The 15418-nt window shown below is 50.2% G+C and overlaps 1 protein-coding gene across 3 annotated transcripts in view; it reads right to left on the minus strand.

The window, feature by feature from the left end:
• Window positions 1-15418, minus strand: part of SEC24D (SEC24 homolog D, COPII coat complex component) — a 319615-nt gene that overhangs the window by 21803 nt on the left and 282394 nt on the right. For all 3 annotated transcript variants that reach the window (XM_069230160.1, XM_069230162.1, XM_069230161.1), the window contains one exon: window positions 2662-2853. In XM_069230160.1, coding sequence (XP_069086261.1) covers window positions 2662-2853 — 192 coding nt within the window. The remainder of the gene's footprint in view (window positions 1-2661; window positions 2854-15418) is intronic.

Below are 15418 nucleotides of genomic sequence, written 5' to 3' on the forward strand. Positions count from 1 at the left end.
GTGCCTTCTAATGGTTACTGCGGTATTTATTGTTCTTGCAGCTGTGTCCGCTGCGTCCATAGAGGAGCGTATTTGGTTATTGGAGATGTTTTGTCCCTCCTCAACCACTTGTTTTGCCCGTTTTTGAAATTCCTTGGGTAGATGCTCGATGAGATGCTGCATCTCGTCCCAATGGGCTCTATCATATCGCGCTAGGAGCGCCTGAGAGTTGGCGATGCGCCACTGGTTTGCAGCTTGTACTGCGACCCTTTTCCCAGCTGCGTCGAACTTGCGGCTCTCCTTATCCGGAGGTGGTGCCTCGCCTGATGTGTGCGAGTTGGCTCTTTTGCGAGCTGCCCCTACCACGACTGAATCTGGTGGCAGCTGTGAGGTGATAAAAGTAGGGTCCGTGGGCGGTGCTTTATATTTCTTCTCCACCCTTGCAGTTATCGCTCTACTCTTGACAGGGTCTTTGAAGATCTGCTTTGCGTGCCTTAGCATTCCTGGAAGCATAGGCAGGCTTTGGTAGGTGCTATGGGTGGAAGAGAGGGTGTTGAAAAGGAAGTCATCCTCGACAGGTTCTGCGTGTAACGACACGTTATGGAACTCTGCTGCCCTAGTTACCACCTGTGCATACGCTGTGCTGTCCTCAGTTGGTGAGGGCTTGGTAGGGTAAGACTCAGGACTATTGTCTGATACTGGGGCGTCGTAAAGGTCCCAAGCGTCTTGGTCATCTTGGCTCATGGTGGTATGAGCCGGTGAATGTGACGGAGTCTGTGCCAGTGATATATGAGTCACAGGTGGAGGAGAGGGCGGCGGGGTTACCTTTTTAACCACTTTTGTTTGTGGTGTTTGTTCCTGTTGGAACTCGAGTCTCCTTTTTCTCCTGATTGGGGGAAGGGTGCTGATTCTCCCTGTCCCACTTTGTATGAAGATCCGCTTTTGTGTGTGGTCCACGTCAGTGGTCTGCAACTCTTCCTCAAATCTGTGTTTGCGCATTTGAGAGGACAGTGATTGTTCCTCTGAATACGAGCTGGCAGTCGGTTCGGTTGCCGGTCGTTTTGGCACCGAAACTGTGTCTTTGCCTTTTTTCGGCTCCGAGGAGAATTTCCTCTTTTTCGGTGTCGAGCCTTCTCGGCGTCGATCATCCTCGGTGCCGCTGTCTCTGTGTCGAGCAGCTTCGGTTCCGCTGTCCCGGCGTCGATCTTTTTCGGCAGCACTGTCTCGGTCCCGAGATTGCTGCGTGCCTGTGTCTCGAGTCGGACGATCTCGGCACCGGTTCGGCCTTTTTCGGTGCCGATGGCCGGTCACCTACTTTATGGGTTGAGCCATGGCCTGTTGGCGGTGGCGTCCCCTGGGCCTTGTCTGTTTTCTTGTGTGGTGCTTGCTTCGACGTCTTACTCACGGTTTCTTCGACGTCGAGTTCTTCCGAGTCCGATTCATGAATGGAGAAGGCTTCCTCTTCTTCTCCATGTTCCTCGAACCCTCGTTGTCCTGTCGGCGTGGCCGCCATTTGCAATCTTCTGGCTCGCCGGTCACGGAGCGTTTTTCGGGACCGAAACGCACGACAGGCCTCACACGTCTCTTCCCTGTGCTCGGGCGACAGGCACAGGTTACAGACCAAATGTTGGTCTGTATATGGATATTTATTGTGGCATTTAGGACAGAATCGGAACGGGGTCCGTTCCATCAGTGTCGATCTTACACGCGGTCGGGCCGACCAGGCCCCGACGGGGGATCGAAATTACCCCGAAGGGCTACCGGAGCTCTTCACGATTCGGTGTCGATTCTATTCTAACCCGATACCGAACGAAACAATACCGACGTAGTTTTCCGAAGTTTTGACTATCTTTCCGTCCCGAAACCCGGAGCGAAAAGGAACACGTCCGAACCCGATGGCGGAAAAAAACAATCTAACATGGAGTCGACGCCCATGCGCAATGGAACAAAGGAGGAGGAGTCCCTCGGTCTCGTGACTCGAAAAGACTTCTTCGAAGAAAAACAACTTGTAACACTCCGACCCAACACCAGACGGCGGACTATGCACAACATGTGTATCTGCAGCTACACATGCCATCGAACATATATTATCATTCTGCTCTCAACCTTGCCAACAGTTATTTTAGGAGGGATTGTCCAGATTTATTAAACCACAAAATTAAATTATTTTACCTTTACAAGCATACTGAAAGCTCTGTTTTTAAGGTACACTGGGCTTTGCTAAAGATTATTTTTATTGTTGTTGCTTGCTCCCAAAGCTTTGCAAAGCCAAGCTTTTCAAAATAACAGTATTTTTCATCCATGACCTCTCGCTACTGTACTTATTTTGAGGCTCTGAAAAGTCCTTTCAGCAAGCTGTCTATCCAAAGCGAGGTCAGAGCCTCAGAACTACAGTGGAAGACCTTAGCACACAGAAACAGGGCATTCAAGGTGGGTGAAGAAGTGAGGCAGGCTGGAGGGTGGGTGGGAGACACATCTAGGTGTATAAACCGCAACAGGCAGATCAGTTGAGAGGTATGATAACACATGCATGTGGCTTACTTGTTTTGATGGAGCTGTGAATGTGGAACACCAGTTAAAAAGCTCAAATTACAGTGGTTTTGGCAGAGGTGTAAATAAGCAAACAAATAAAAGATGCTGCTCTCATTTGGGACTACGTGACTCAACTCAAAAGTTACTTACCGCCTCAGGACTAAGGTGCGCAAAGGACGGCACATTAAAAATCCCTTGAATAATTTCCGGGGGAGAGCTTACTCCCAACCACAGGAACATGTTCAGACCATTAGCCAATAAGAATACTCCTCCTTCAGATAAACGGTCTTCTGAGCAGCGGACGGCAGAGGGCACAGTTTCACTATTCACATCCATATTGTGCTAGGGGAAAAACACAGACACATTTTACTCAGTCAGTTCCTTAGTACATCTGTTTTACTGGCAAGAACTGTACATCACTCCATTAAAAATAGAACAGATTTTTGTTGTGCACTGGAGTAGTGGAACCCCCCCCCCCCCCAAAAAATAAAAATACAGTGGACAACTCTCCCTGGAATCATTTGCTTCAGAAGTGTTAACTAAAATAACCTGCATTTTTGTACTACGCCTGCAGCCAATCCACACCCTTTACGACTAGCATTACAATTTTTAGACAATGGGCAATTCTGTCAAGCTGAGGACAAATAAGGGACATTGTGAACAACACTAGCTCAAATTCATAAAGCATTTTGGACTCGCAGGTTAAGTGCACAAAAAACCATTTGGAAGAGTAAAATCGGAATACTGGTTCACCGCCTCCGGATTGGTGCAGTATTACAACGAAAAAAACATTGGCAAATATGTACATTTAGGGTAAGGGAAATGTTAAGTTTGTTCCTTGTGGGGGTCTACCTCCAAAAATGGGTACCAACGCGAAAATCTGTAGATCTATTTGTACTCACAGCCCTCCTTGTAGGGAGAGTAGCCAGCTAAGCTTTCCATTTCAATGAGGAAGTGACATCAGTGGATTTCTCATCAACCATCTACACAGGAAGTGACATCATTCTTCCCCACTTTGAGGACCTAGTTAATGACAGCAACAGCTCAAATGTGCATAGCACCGGGAATGCTGGTCCCCCCTTCACCACTACCCCTCTGCAACTCTTCGTGCCCTCAATACTGACTGCCTCTCCATACACTGCTGCCTCACCATACCACACAACACAGAGGGAGCGTTCTCCTGCGTTTCTGGCAAGTTTTCATGCTCTTACCTATACACAATACTTACTGCATCCAATACCCAACTCTTTCAACATTCAACAAGTCCTGCAACCACCCACACAACACACTATTTGCATGTATGCCCTTCAACACCCGATCACTCACCAAGCATACCACAGAGATCTGGAACCTACTTCATGAAAACACCTCCGACTTATTTTTCCTCACAGAATCATGGCTGAACCCTGCATCAGCACCTCACAATCCCCCCGCTCCCCCACACTCACCCCCCACCAAACCTGGCTACAAGATAGTCAGGCAAGACATACATCACAAGCCCAAAGGTATAATCGCCATCATCTGCAAGAATGCCATCCACTGCAACACCTCCTGGTACAAGTCATCCTCCAACATGGAACACCTGTTGTTCAAGCTCCAAGTCACGTCAACTTCACCCTAAGTGGCACTCTCATCTACAGACCACTATGACCTCGGCACAACTTCACTGGCACCATTATGGATTTGTTGCACCACTCGCCCTCAATGCTAGCAATTAAATCCTACTCAAGTTCCCCTTGGAAGACCATGCTGGCCCGAACCAAAAAGCACTCAAAGACCTTGGAAACCTGGGCCTCATCCAATGAGTAAAGGAACCTACCCACATCACTGGGTACCTACTGGACCCTATTTTCACCACCTTTGACATCATCAGAGTTGACTAGCCCATACCAGTATCCTGGAAAGACTGCGCCCTTGTGAAGTTCAGCATCCCCGTCTCTGTCCAACGTGCTCCCACCACCATGAGACCAGTCTGCCAAAACTGGAATAGCATGAATGATCAGGACTGGAATATCACTCTCAGCAGCCACCAAACCGAACACAGCAATAGCCTCCCAATGCCACCAAGAATTTCAACAACTAGATCCCCTCCTGTAGCGATTCCCTGCCCCCCCTCAAACACAGCAATATAACCAGATCTAGACCCCAGGCTGGTTTGTACACTGAGGAAGTCCAACTGATGGAACTCCACTGCACACAACTGAAGCATAAACAGAGTATGAGCCAGTACAAAGCAGACAAGAACATATTCAAATATGCCTTGAGACACTACCGCCAAATGACCCTGGACCACCAAATGTGTCGCTGTGGTGGACCACATCAACACAAACATCAACAGAAGCAAGAAATCTTTGACACCTTGAGCTCAATCACACTCTTGCAGGACCTCTGCAACAATCTCTCTTAATTCTTCAGGAACAAAATCACTGCCATTTACAGTAACTTCAACCAGACCAGAAAGACCTTTCCAAACCAATGGTAACCACATGGTCCATCACCACCCAAGAGGAAACCGCTACCATCATTCAGTCCATCCACCTGATGCCAATGACACCCAGCTGATTATACCGGTTAATCAGAACTGGGAGGAGGTGGCAGACAGATTTCACATATGTATGAATGAAATCAATGATTGGATGAGTAACAACTGGCTGAAACTGAACGGAGAAAAGACGGGAATTCTCCTTTTTGGCCTTGATTCCAATATATGGGGCGCTCGCTGGTGGCCTAAGTCCTGCAAGGAATGCCCTGCTCCTAGCACCTTGGTGTCTTGTTTGATAGGACTCTCTCCTTCGACCATCAAATCAATAGCACAGTTAAAAGTTGCTATTGGTGCTTGAAAATGTTAAAGAAAATGTTTCCTTTTCTTCAGCCAGAACATCAGCTTAGATCGTCAGCACTGGAAATTATATGTATCCCTTGTTGCCGTATGGCCAGATGGGGGGGTAAAGCTTTCTGAGTCACAGTGGCAAGAACCTGGAACTCGCTCCCACTTCCCATCAAGATGGAGGAGACGTACTTCCATTTCCGAAAGCGGCTCAAAACCTGGTTATTTTCAGACTAGACTAGGCTCCTTTCACTCTTGTAGCCCTCTTTCTCCTTTTGCTGTTTCTCTACTATGCTCATATCCTAGTTTTTGGCATATCTTTTTCTTTTACCATTCTTTTCAGGTTCCTCTTGTGATGTTATGTCAGCGCTTCGATGCTACGGCTGGAATGCGCTCTATAAATAATTTACAATACACCCAGAAGCCCCATGAGACCCTGCAGCCACCACGCAGCATGAAAACCACCCTAATCTCTGCCACGGATGCCATCCACATTACATCTGGACAGAGGAGACATGGTGGTTCTCATCCTCCTGGACCTCCCTATAGCATTAGACACGGTTTCCCACCCTTCCTCATCCATAGCCTACACAACATCGAAATCCAGGGACATGCACTGTGATGGCTCAACTCCTTACCGACTGGAAGGACCCAGTTAGTCAGCCTGGCACTGCACGCCTCAGACAACTTTGACTTCAGATGCAGAATTCTGCAAAGATCCTCCTTGGCCTGTGTTAGACCTGACAGCCTTAGGGTAGTCACCCCTAACTTTTTGCCTGCCTCCCTCCTCGTTTTGGATACTGTTCTTGCTGGTTTTTAGACTCTGCGCACTTTACCACTGCTAACCAGTGATAAAGTGTATATGCTCTCTCTCTGTAAACATGGTAACTTTGGATCATACCTGATTGAACTATTTAATCTACTTATAAGTCCCCAGTCATGTGCACTCCAGGTGCCTAGGGCATATAGATTAAATGCTACTAGTGGACCTGCAGCACGGATTGTGCCACCCACTTAAGTAGCCCCTTTTCCTTGTCTCAGGCCTACCATTGCTAGGCCTGTGTGTGCAGTTTCACTGCCACCTCGACTTGGCATTTAAAAGTACTTGCCAAGCCTAGAACTCCCCTTTTTCTGCATATAAGTCACCCTTAATGTGTGCCCTGGGTATCCCCTAGAGCAGGGTGCTGTGTAGGTAAAAGACAGGACATGTACCTGTGTAGTTATATGTCCTGGTAGTGTAAAACTCCTAAATTCGTTTTTGCACTACTGGGAGACCTGCTCCCTTCATAGGCTAACATTGGGGCTGCCCTCATACACTGTTGAAGTGGCAGCTGCTGATCTGAAAGGAGCAGGGAGGTCATATTTAGTATGGCCAGAATGGTAATACAAAATCCTACTGACTGGTGAAGTCGGATTTAATATTACTATTCTAGAAATGCCACTTTTAGAAAGTGAGCACTTCTTTGCACTTAAATCCTTCTGTGCCTTACAATCCACGTCTGGCTAGGTTTAGTTGACAGCTCCTTGTGCATTCACTCAGACACACCCCAAACACAGGGTACTCAGCCTCACTTGCATACATCTGCATTTTGAATGGGTCTTCCTGGGCTGGGAGGGTGGAGGGCCTGCCCTCACACAAAGGACTGCCACACCCCCTACTGGGACCCTGGCAGACAGGATTGAACTGAAAGGGGACCTGGTGCACTTCTTAGCCACTCTTTGAAGTCTCCCCCACTTCAAAGGCACATTTGGGTATAAAACAGGGCCTCTGCCCTACCTCATCAGACACTTGCTGGAGAAGAAACCGGAACCAGAAACTACATCCTGCCAAGAAGAACTGCCTGGCTGCTCAAAGGACTCACCTGTCTGCTTTCTACAAAGGACTGCTGTCTTGCTGTTGCCCTGCTGCCTTGCTGAACTCTTGTCTGGCTGTGAAAGTGCTCTCCAAGGGCTTGGATAGAGCTTGCCTCCTGTTCCTTGAAGTCTCAGGACCAAAAAGACTTCTTCCTTTCACTTGGACGCTCCGTGCGCCGAAACTTTCGACGCACAGCTTGTTTCGCGGCGAGAAAAACGCCGCACACCGACGCTGATCGACGCGACGCCCTCGGGGCGATCGAGACTTCGACGCACAACCTCGCAAGGACAAAGCCGCTCGACTTTCCAGGAGAAATCGACGCGACGCCCACCGTGAGTGCGAAACTTTGACGCACGGCCTCGCAAGGACAACGCCGCCCGACTTCCAAGGAGAAATCGACGCGACGCCTGCCGTGAGACCAAACTTTCGACGCACGCCTCGCAAGGACAACGCCGCCCGACTTCCAAGGAGAAATCGACGCGACGCCTACCGTGAGATCGAAACTTCGACGCGCAGCCCCGCAGAACGACGCGCAGCCGGAAAACAAGCAGGAGAATCCACGCACAGACCCGGGACATCTGGTAATCCCCGCGATCCACAAAAAGAGACTGTCTGCGCGCCGGAAAACGCCGCCCGACTTCCCCGCGTGGAAAAGACCGACGCAAGTCTGTGTGTGCTGAGGAGAAATCGACGCACACACCCCTTTTTCCACGCATCTCTTCTCCTGTGGCCCTCTGAGGAGATTTTCCACCAGAAACCAGGTACTTTGTGCTTGAAAGACACTGTATTGCATTCTAAAGACTTAAGACACTCTATATCACTTCCCTGTGATATTTCTACAATTTTCCATTGCAACTTTATTCTTTTTGACCTACAATTATCCTGATAAATATTATATATTTTTCTAAACACTGTGTGGTGTATTTTTGTGGTGCTATATGGTGGTATTGTAGGATTTATTGCACAAATACTTTACACATTGCCTTCTAAGTTAAGCCTGACTGCTCGTGCCAAGCTACCAGAGGGTGGGCACAGGATAATCTTGGATAGTGTGTGACTTACCCTGACTAGAGTGAGGGCTTTTGCTTGGACAGGAGGTAACCTGACTGCCAACCAAAAACCCCATTTCTAACATTGGTGATCAGCGGTGAGGATAGGACTTGTATTTGTGCAGTGACATACAGTAGCTAAGTATTTCACTACATACCCACAGTTGAAGGTCAACTTGGTTTTTATCTCTTTTTGAAAATCCGTTTTTTTCCTGACAATTTTCAAAAACTAAATCCTCACTCAACATGTCTCTGACTGGGTCTCAGACAGGGGACTTTGACCTAGTCCAGTTGGATACATACACGGTCAAACAACTAAGAGGATTCTGCAGGGCATTAAGGGTACCCACCCAAGGGGCCTCCAGAAAGGAGGACTTTCAAGTGGCGCTGAGGGCCTGGGCAGAAGCCCATTTAGAGGATGATGAGGAAGAGGAGCCAGAAAATGGCCCCTCAGAAGGATTTCCACTATCTATGGATGGTGTTACCACTGCAATTGTGCACCCTTCCAGACCAGGGAGCAGTGTCTCCATGCAAAGCCTGACCGCAGAGGAAAGGAGAGAAGAAAGGGAGTTCCAATTGCAAATGGCAAAACTGAAAATTGAGGAACAACAGGAGGAGAAGAGGGCAGAAAGAGAAGCCAAACAAGCTGAGGCTGAAAGAGCAGCCAAACAGATTGAAGCTGAAAGAACAGCCAAACAAGTGGAAGCTGAAAGAGCGTTGGCTGAAAAGAAACTATTGTTGGCTCATGAACTGAGTCTCAAGGAGCTGGAGATCAAGGCAAGACAGTCTGAATCCAGCAATAATGGTGGCAGCATACAGACAGGACCTGCTGGAGAAAAGAAGGTTCGTATACCCAAAAATGTGGTGCCCAGTTTTGTGGTGGGAGATGACATAGATAAATGGTTAGCTGCTTATGAAGTTGCACTAAGGGCTCATGAGGTTCCTGAAGGGCAATGGGGGGTAGCTATGTGGGGTTATGTGCCGCCATTGGGGAGGGACACACTTCTCACATTGGATCCACCGGATCAAAACACATACCCACTCCAGAAAGCCACTTTACTTGCCAAGTTTGGGCTGACCCCTGAGGGATACCGTCAGAGGTTCAGGGACAGCACCAAACAAACCACACAAACATGGGTAGATTTCTTTGATTTCTCTAGTAAGGCACTGAATGGATGGGTGCGGGGCAACAAAGTAGCAGATTATAAAGGTTTATATGACTTGATCCTGAGAGAGCATATGCTTAATGTTACTTATACCGATTTGCGCCAGCACCTAGTGGATAGTAAGCTGACTGATCCCAGGAAGCTTGCTGAGGAGGCGGACCTCTGGGTTAGCACCAGAGTGTCCAAAAAGGTACCTGGGGGGGACTCCCACAAAGGTGGTCAGGGTTCCCAACAGAAGAAAGAGGGGGGAGATAAACTTACAGATAAGGAACTGTCTAAAGGCCCCCAAAAGAATTCCCAGGGAGGGGGTGGCAACCCTTCCTTTTCCAAATTTGGGAAGAAACCAGGGACATTTGACAGGTCAGGAAAATCTAGCCCCAAATGCATGGAGTGTTACCAATATGGTCACTACAAAGGCGATCCACAGTGCCCCAAGAGGGCACCGTCCACTACCGGACAGGCACCTGGGTTGACTAGTGTAGCACTCGGGGGGGAGATGGACCCCACTAGCTTTGGGGAGCAGGTAGAGATTTCCCTAGTGTCCCTGGGAGAAGGAGAAATGATGTCCAAGGTCCACATGCCTAAAAATACTTCCAAGTACCGGCAGTGGGTCCTCATTGATGGGCAGAAGGTGGAGGCTCTGCGTGACACAGGAGCCAGTATGACTACTATCAAGAGTCAGCTGGTGTCCACAGAGCAGATAATCCCTAATACATTCCACCAGGTCATAGTCGCTGACAATCGCGAGAGTCACCTACCGGTGGCTCGGGTTCCCTTTGAGTGGGGGGGGGGTCTCTGGTACTCTGAAAGTAGCTGTGAGTCCTGCCATGCCTGTAGATTGTCTGTTAGGCAATGATCTAGAGCATACTGCTTGGAAAGAAGTAGAGCTCAGATCTCACCTGGAGATGTTAGGGTTACCTGAGTGGGTCTGCATGACCACCCGGTCCATGGCTGACCGAGAGGGAAGTCAAGGGCATCTGGAGCCTGGAACGATGGCCCAGGGAGCTGCCAAGAGGAGGGACGAGGGGCGCGGGAAACCGGCCCCAGAAGTTCCCACAGTGGCTGACGGGGCTCCTGAGGAGGAGACTCCCGAGCCAACTGGGGAAGACATTGCCACCCTAGGTGACTTACCGGAGCTTGCTGGCTGGCAAGTTGAGGGTGGACCCACCAGGGAGGAATTCTGCAAGGCGCAGAAAGAGTGTCCCACTCTAGAAGGGTTGAGGAAACAAGCCTTAAACCAGGCAGCAGGTGACGCCTCTGGCACTCACCACCTATATTGGGAGAATGATCTCCTCTACAGTGAGCTTAGGGTTCCGGTCTTTGGGGCAGCACGTGTGCTGGTGGTCCCCCAATGTTACCGAGCCTTCCTACTGGGTCTGGCTCACGACATTCCCCTGGCAGGACATTTGGGACAAGACAAGACCTTCAACAGGCTTGTCACCCACTTTCACTGGCCCAAAATGAGGACACACTCAGACAAATTCTGCAGGGCTTGTCCTACCTGCCAGGCTAGTGGTAAAGCAGGAAAGAGGGTTAAAACCCCCCTGATTCCACTTCCTGTCGTTGGCACCCCCTTTGAAAGGGTGGGCGTCGACATTGTTGGCCCCTTGGACCCCAAAACTGCCTTAGGCAACAGGTTTATCCTGGTTTTGGTGGACCATGCCACCCGGTACCCAGAGGCAATCCCTCTGAGGACCGTAACTGCATCGGTGGTAGCCAGAACCCTGATGGGGATATTTACCCGTGTGGGATTCCCCAAGGAGATAGTGTCTGACAGAGGCACTAACTTCATGTCCGCGTACATGAAGCATCTGTGGGATGCGTGTGGTGTAACCTACAAGTTCACCACACCCTATCACCCCCAGTCTAATGGGCTTGTGGAGAGATTCAACAAGACCCTGAAAGGCATGATTGGTGGCCTCCCTGAGGCCATGAGGCGTAAATGGGACGTCCTCTTACCATGCCTTCTCTTTGCTTACAGAGAGGTCCCCCAGAGGGGGGTAGGGTTCAGTCCCTTTGAGCTTCTCTATGGGTACCCCGTCAGGGGACCCTTAAGCATTGTCAAGGAGGGATTGGAGAACGCTCCAAAGACACCCCCTCAGGACGTGGTCAGCTACATGTTGGCCCTCCGCAATCAGATGACCCGCTTCTGGAAAGAGGCCCAAAGTAACCTGGAGGCCAGTCAAGAGGTGATGAAACAATGGTATGACCAGAAGGCCACTCTGGTAGAGTTTCAACCTGGAGACAAAGTGTGGGTAATGGAGCCAGTAGAGCCCAGAGCTCTCCAGGACCACTGGTCTGGCCCATTTGAAATAAAGGAGCGGAAAGGGGAGGCCACTTACCTAGTGGACCTCCAAACCCCTAGGAACCCCCTAAGGGTGCTCCACGTGAACCGACTAAAAGCTCATTTTGAGAGGTCGGAGATCAACATGCTTCTGGTCACAGATGAAGGAATGGAAGAGGAGAGTGAACCTCTCCCGGACCTCCTCTCTGCCCAAGAAGGTGATGGGTCTGTAAGCGGGGTCATTCTGTCTGACTCCCTGACTCTAAACCAGAAAGGAGACTGCTATGAGCTGTTGGAGCAGTTCTCCCCCCTCTTCTCCCTTACTCCGGGACTGACCCACCTCTGTGTTCATGATATTGACACCGGTGACAGTCTCCCTGTGAAGAACAAAATTTACAGGTTGTCAGATAAGGTGAAGGCCAGCATCAAGGAGGAGGTCTCCAAGATGTTAACGCTAGGGGTTATTGAGAAGTCCAGTAGTCCCTGGGCCAGCCCAGTGGTGTTGGTCCCCAAGGCTACTGCCCCAGGCGCGAAGCCAGAACTCCGGTTCTGCGTGGACTACCGGGGTCTCAACTCAGTCACACGGACTGATGCTCACCCCATCCCCCGAGCTGATGAGCTCGTGGACAGGCTAGGCGCTGCCAAGTTCCTGAGTACGTTTGATCTTACTTCAGGGTACTGGCAGATCGCCCTGACTGAGGGGGCTAAGGAAAGGTCCGCCTTTTCCACCCCTGACGGCCATTACCAGTTCCGGGTGATGCCGTTTGGATTGAAAAATGCCCCCGCTACCTTCCAACGGTTGGTTAACGGGGTCCTGGCTGGCAAGGATGCCTTCTGTGCAGCCTACCTGGATGACATAGCTGTCTACAGTTCCAGCTGGGAGGAACACCTGCTCCACCTCGAGGAGGTGCTTCAGGCCCTGCAACAGGCAGGCCTGACCATCAAGGCTAGTAAGTGCCAGATTGGGCAGGGTTCCGTGGTGTACTTGGGACACCTAGTAGGTGGAGGCAAGGTGCAGCCACTCCAGGCCAAGATCGAAACTATCAAGGCCTGGCAACCACCTCGAACCCAGACTGAGGTGAGAGCCTTTTTAGGCCTCACCGGATACTACCGCAGGTTTGTCAAGGGCTATGGTACCATTGTGTCCCCCTTAACAGAACTCACGTCCAAGAAGCAACCTAGGTTGGTGAATTGGACAGAGGCTTGTCAGAAAGCCTTTGACGCCCTAAAGGAAGCCATGTGCACGGCCCCCGTGCTCAAGGCCCCTGACTACTCCCAGGAATTTATCGTGCAGACAGACGCTTCAGAGCATGGCATAGGGGCAGTCCTAGCACAGCTAAATGAGGAGGGCCAAGATCAACCGGTAGTCTTTATTAGCAGAAGGCTATTACCACGGGAACAGAGGTGGAGTGCTATTGAAAGAGAAGCTTTTGCTGTGGTCTGGGCACTGAAGAAGCTGAGGCCCTACCTGTTTGGGACTCACTTCCTAGTTCAGACAGACCACAGGCCCCTCAGATGGCTCATGCAGATGAGGGGTGAGAATCCAAAACTTCTGAGGTGGTCCATTTCCCTACAGGGGATGGACTTTACGGTGGAACATCGCCCAGGGGTTGACCACGCCAATGCTGATGGTCTCTCCAGGTACTTCCGCCTTAGCGATGAGAGCTCCCAGGAGGTCGGGTAGCTCTCCCCACTTTCAGCTGGGGGGACACATGTTAGACCTGACAGCCTTAGGGTAGTCACCCCTAACTTTTTGCCTGCCTCCCTCCTCGTTTTGGATACTGTTCTTGCTGGTTTTTAGACTCTGCGCACTTTACCACTGCTAACCAGTGATAAAGTGTATATGCTCTCTCTCTGTAAACATGGTAACTTTGGATCATACCTGATTGAACTATTTAATCTACTTATAAGTCCCCAGTCATGTGCACTCCAGGTGCCTAGGGCATATAGATTAAATGCTACTAGTGGACCTGCAGCACGGATTGTGCCACCCACTTAAGTAGCCCCTTTTCCTTGTCTCAGGCCTACCATTGCTAGGCCTGTGTGTGCAGTTTCACTGCCACCTCGACTTGGCATTTAAAAGTACTTGCCAAGCCTAGAACTCCCCTTTTTCTGCATATAAGTCACCCTTAATGTGTGCCCTGGGTATCCCCTAGAGCAGGGTGCTGTGTAGGTAAAAGACAGGACATGTACCTGTGTAGTTATATGTCCTGGTAGTGTAAAACTCCTAAATTCGTTTTTGCACTACTGGGAGACCTGCTCCCTTCATAGGCTAACATTGGGGCTGCCCTCATACACTGTTGAAGTGGCAGCTGCTGATCTGAAAGGAGCAGGGAGGTCATATTTAGTATGGCCAGAATGGTAATACAAAATCCTACTGACTGGTGAAGTCGGATTTAATATTACTATTCTAGAAATGCCACTTTTAGAAAGTGAGCATTTCTTTGCACTTAAATCCTTCTGTGCCTTACAATCCACGTCTGGCTAGGTTTAGTTGACAGCTCCTTGTGCATTCACTCAGACACACCCCAAACACAGGGTACTCAGCCTCACTTGCATACATCTGCATTTTGAATGGGTCTTCCTGGGCTGGGAGGGTGGAGGGCCTGCCCTCACACAAAGGACTGCCACACCCCCTACTGGGACCCTGGCAGACAGGATTGAACTGAAAGGGGACCTGGTGCACTTCTTAGCCACTCTTTGAAGTCTCCCCCACTTCAAAGGCACATTTGGGTATAAAACAGGGCCTCTGCCCTACCTCATCAGACACTTGCTGGAGAAGAAACCGGAACCAGAAACTACATCCTGCCAAGAAGAACTGCCTGGCTGCTCAAAGGACTCACCTGTCTGCTTTCTACAAAGGACTGCTGTCTTGCTGTTGCCCTGCTGCCTTGCTGAACTCTTGTCTGGCTGTGAAAGTGCTCTCCAAGGGCTTGGATAGAGCTTGCCTCCTGTTCCTTGAAGTCTCAGGACCAAAAAGACTTCTTCCTTTCACTTGGACGCTCCGTGCGCCGAAACTTTCGACGCACAGCTTGTTTCGCGGCGAGAAAAACGCCGCACACCGACACTGATCGACGCGACGCCCTCGGGGCGATCGAGACTTCGACGCACAACCTCGCAAGGACAAAGCCGCTCGACTTTCCAGGAGAAATCGACGCGACGCCCACCGTGAGTGCGAAACTTTGACGCACGGCCTCGCAAGGACAACGCCGCCCGACTTCCAAGGAGAAATCGACGCGACGCCTGCCGTGAGACCAAACTTTCGACGCACGCCTCGCAAGGACAACGCCGCCCGACTTCCAAGGAGAAATCGACGCGACGCCTACCGTGAGATCGAAACTTCGACGCGCAGCCCCGCAGAACGACGCGCAGCCGGAAAACAAGCAGGAGAATCCACGCACAGACCCGGGACATCTGGTAATCCCCGCGATCCACAAAAAGAGACTGTCTGCGCGCCGGAAAACGCCGCCCGACTTCCCCGCGTGGAAAAGACCGACGCAAGTCTGTGTGTGCTGAGGAGAAATCGACGCACACACCCCTTTTTCCACGCATCTCTTCTCCTGTGGCCCTCTGAGGAGATTTTCCACCAGAAACCAGGTACTTTGTGCTTGAAAGACACTGTATTGCATTCTAAAGACTTAAGACACTCTATATCACTTCCCTGTGATATTTCTACAATTTTCCATTGCAACTTTATTCTTTTTGACCTACAATTATCCTGATAAA

Source organism: Pleurodeles waltl, chromosome 1_1 (genome assembly GCF_031143425.1).
Source record: "Pleurodeles waltl isolate 20211129_DDA chromosome 1_1, aPleWal1.hap1.20221129, whole genome shotgun sequence".
In the NCBI taxonomy this organism is placed as follows: domain Eukaryota; kingdom Metazoa; phylum Chordata; class Amphibia; order Caudata; family Salamandridae; genus Pleurodeles; species Pleurodeles waltl.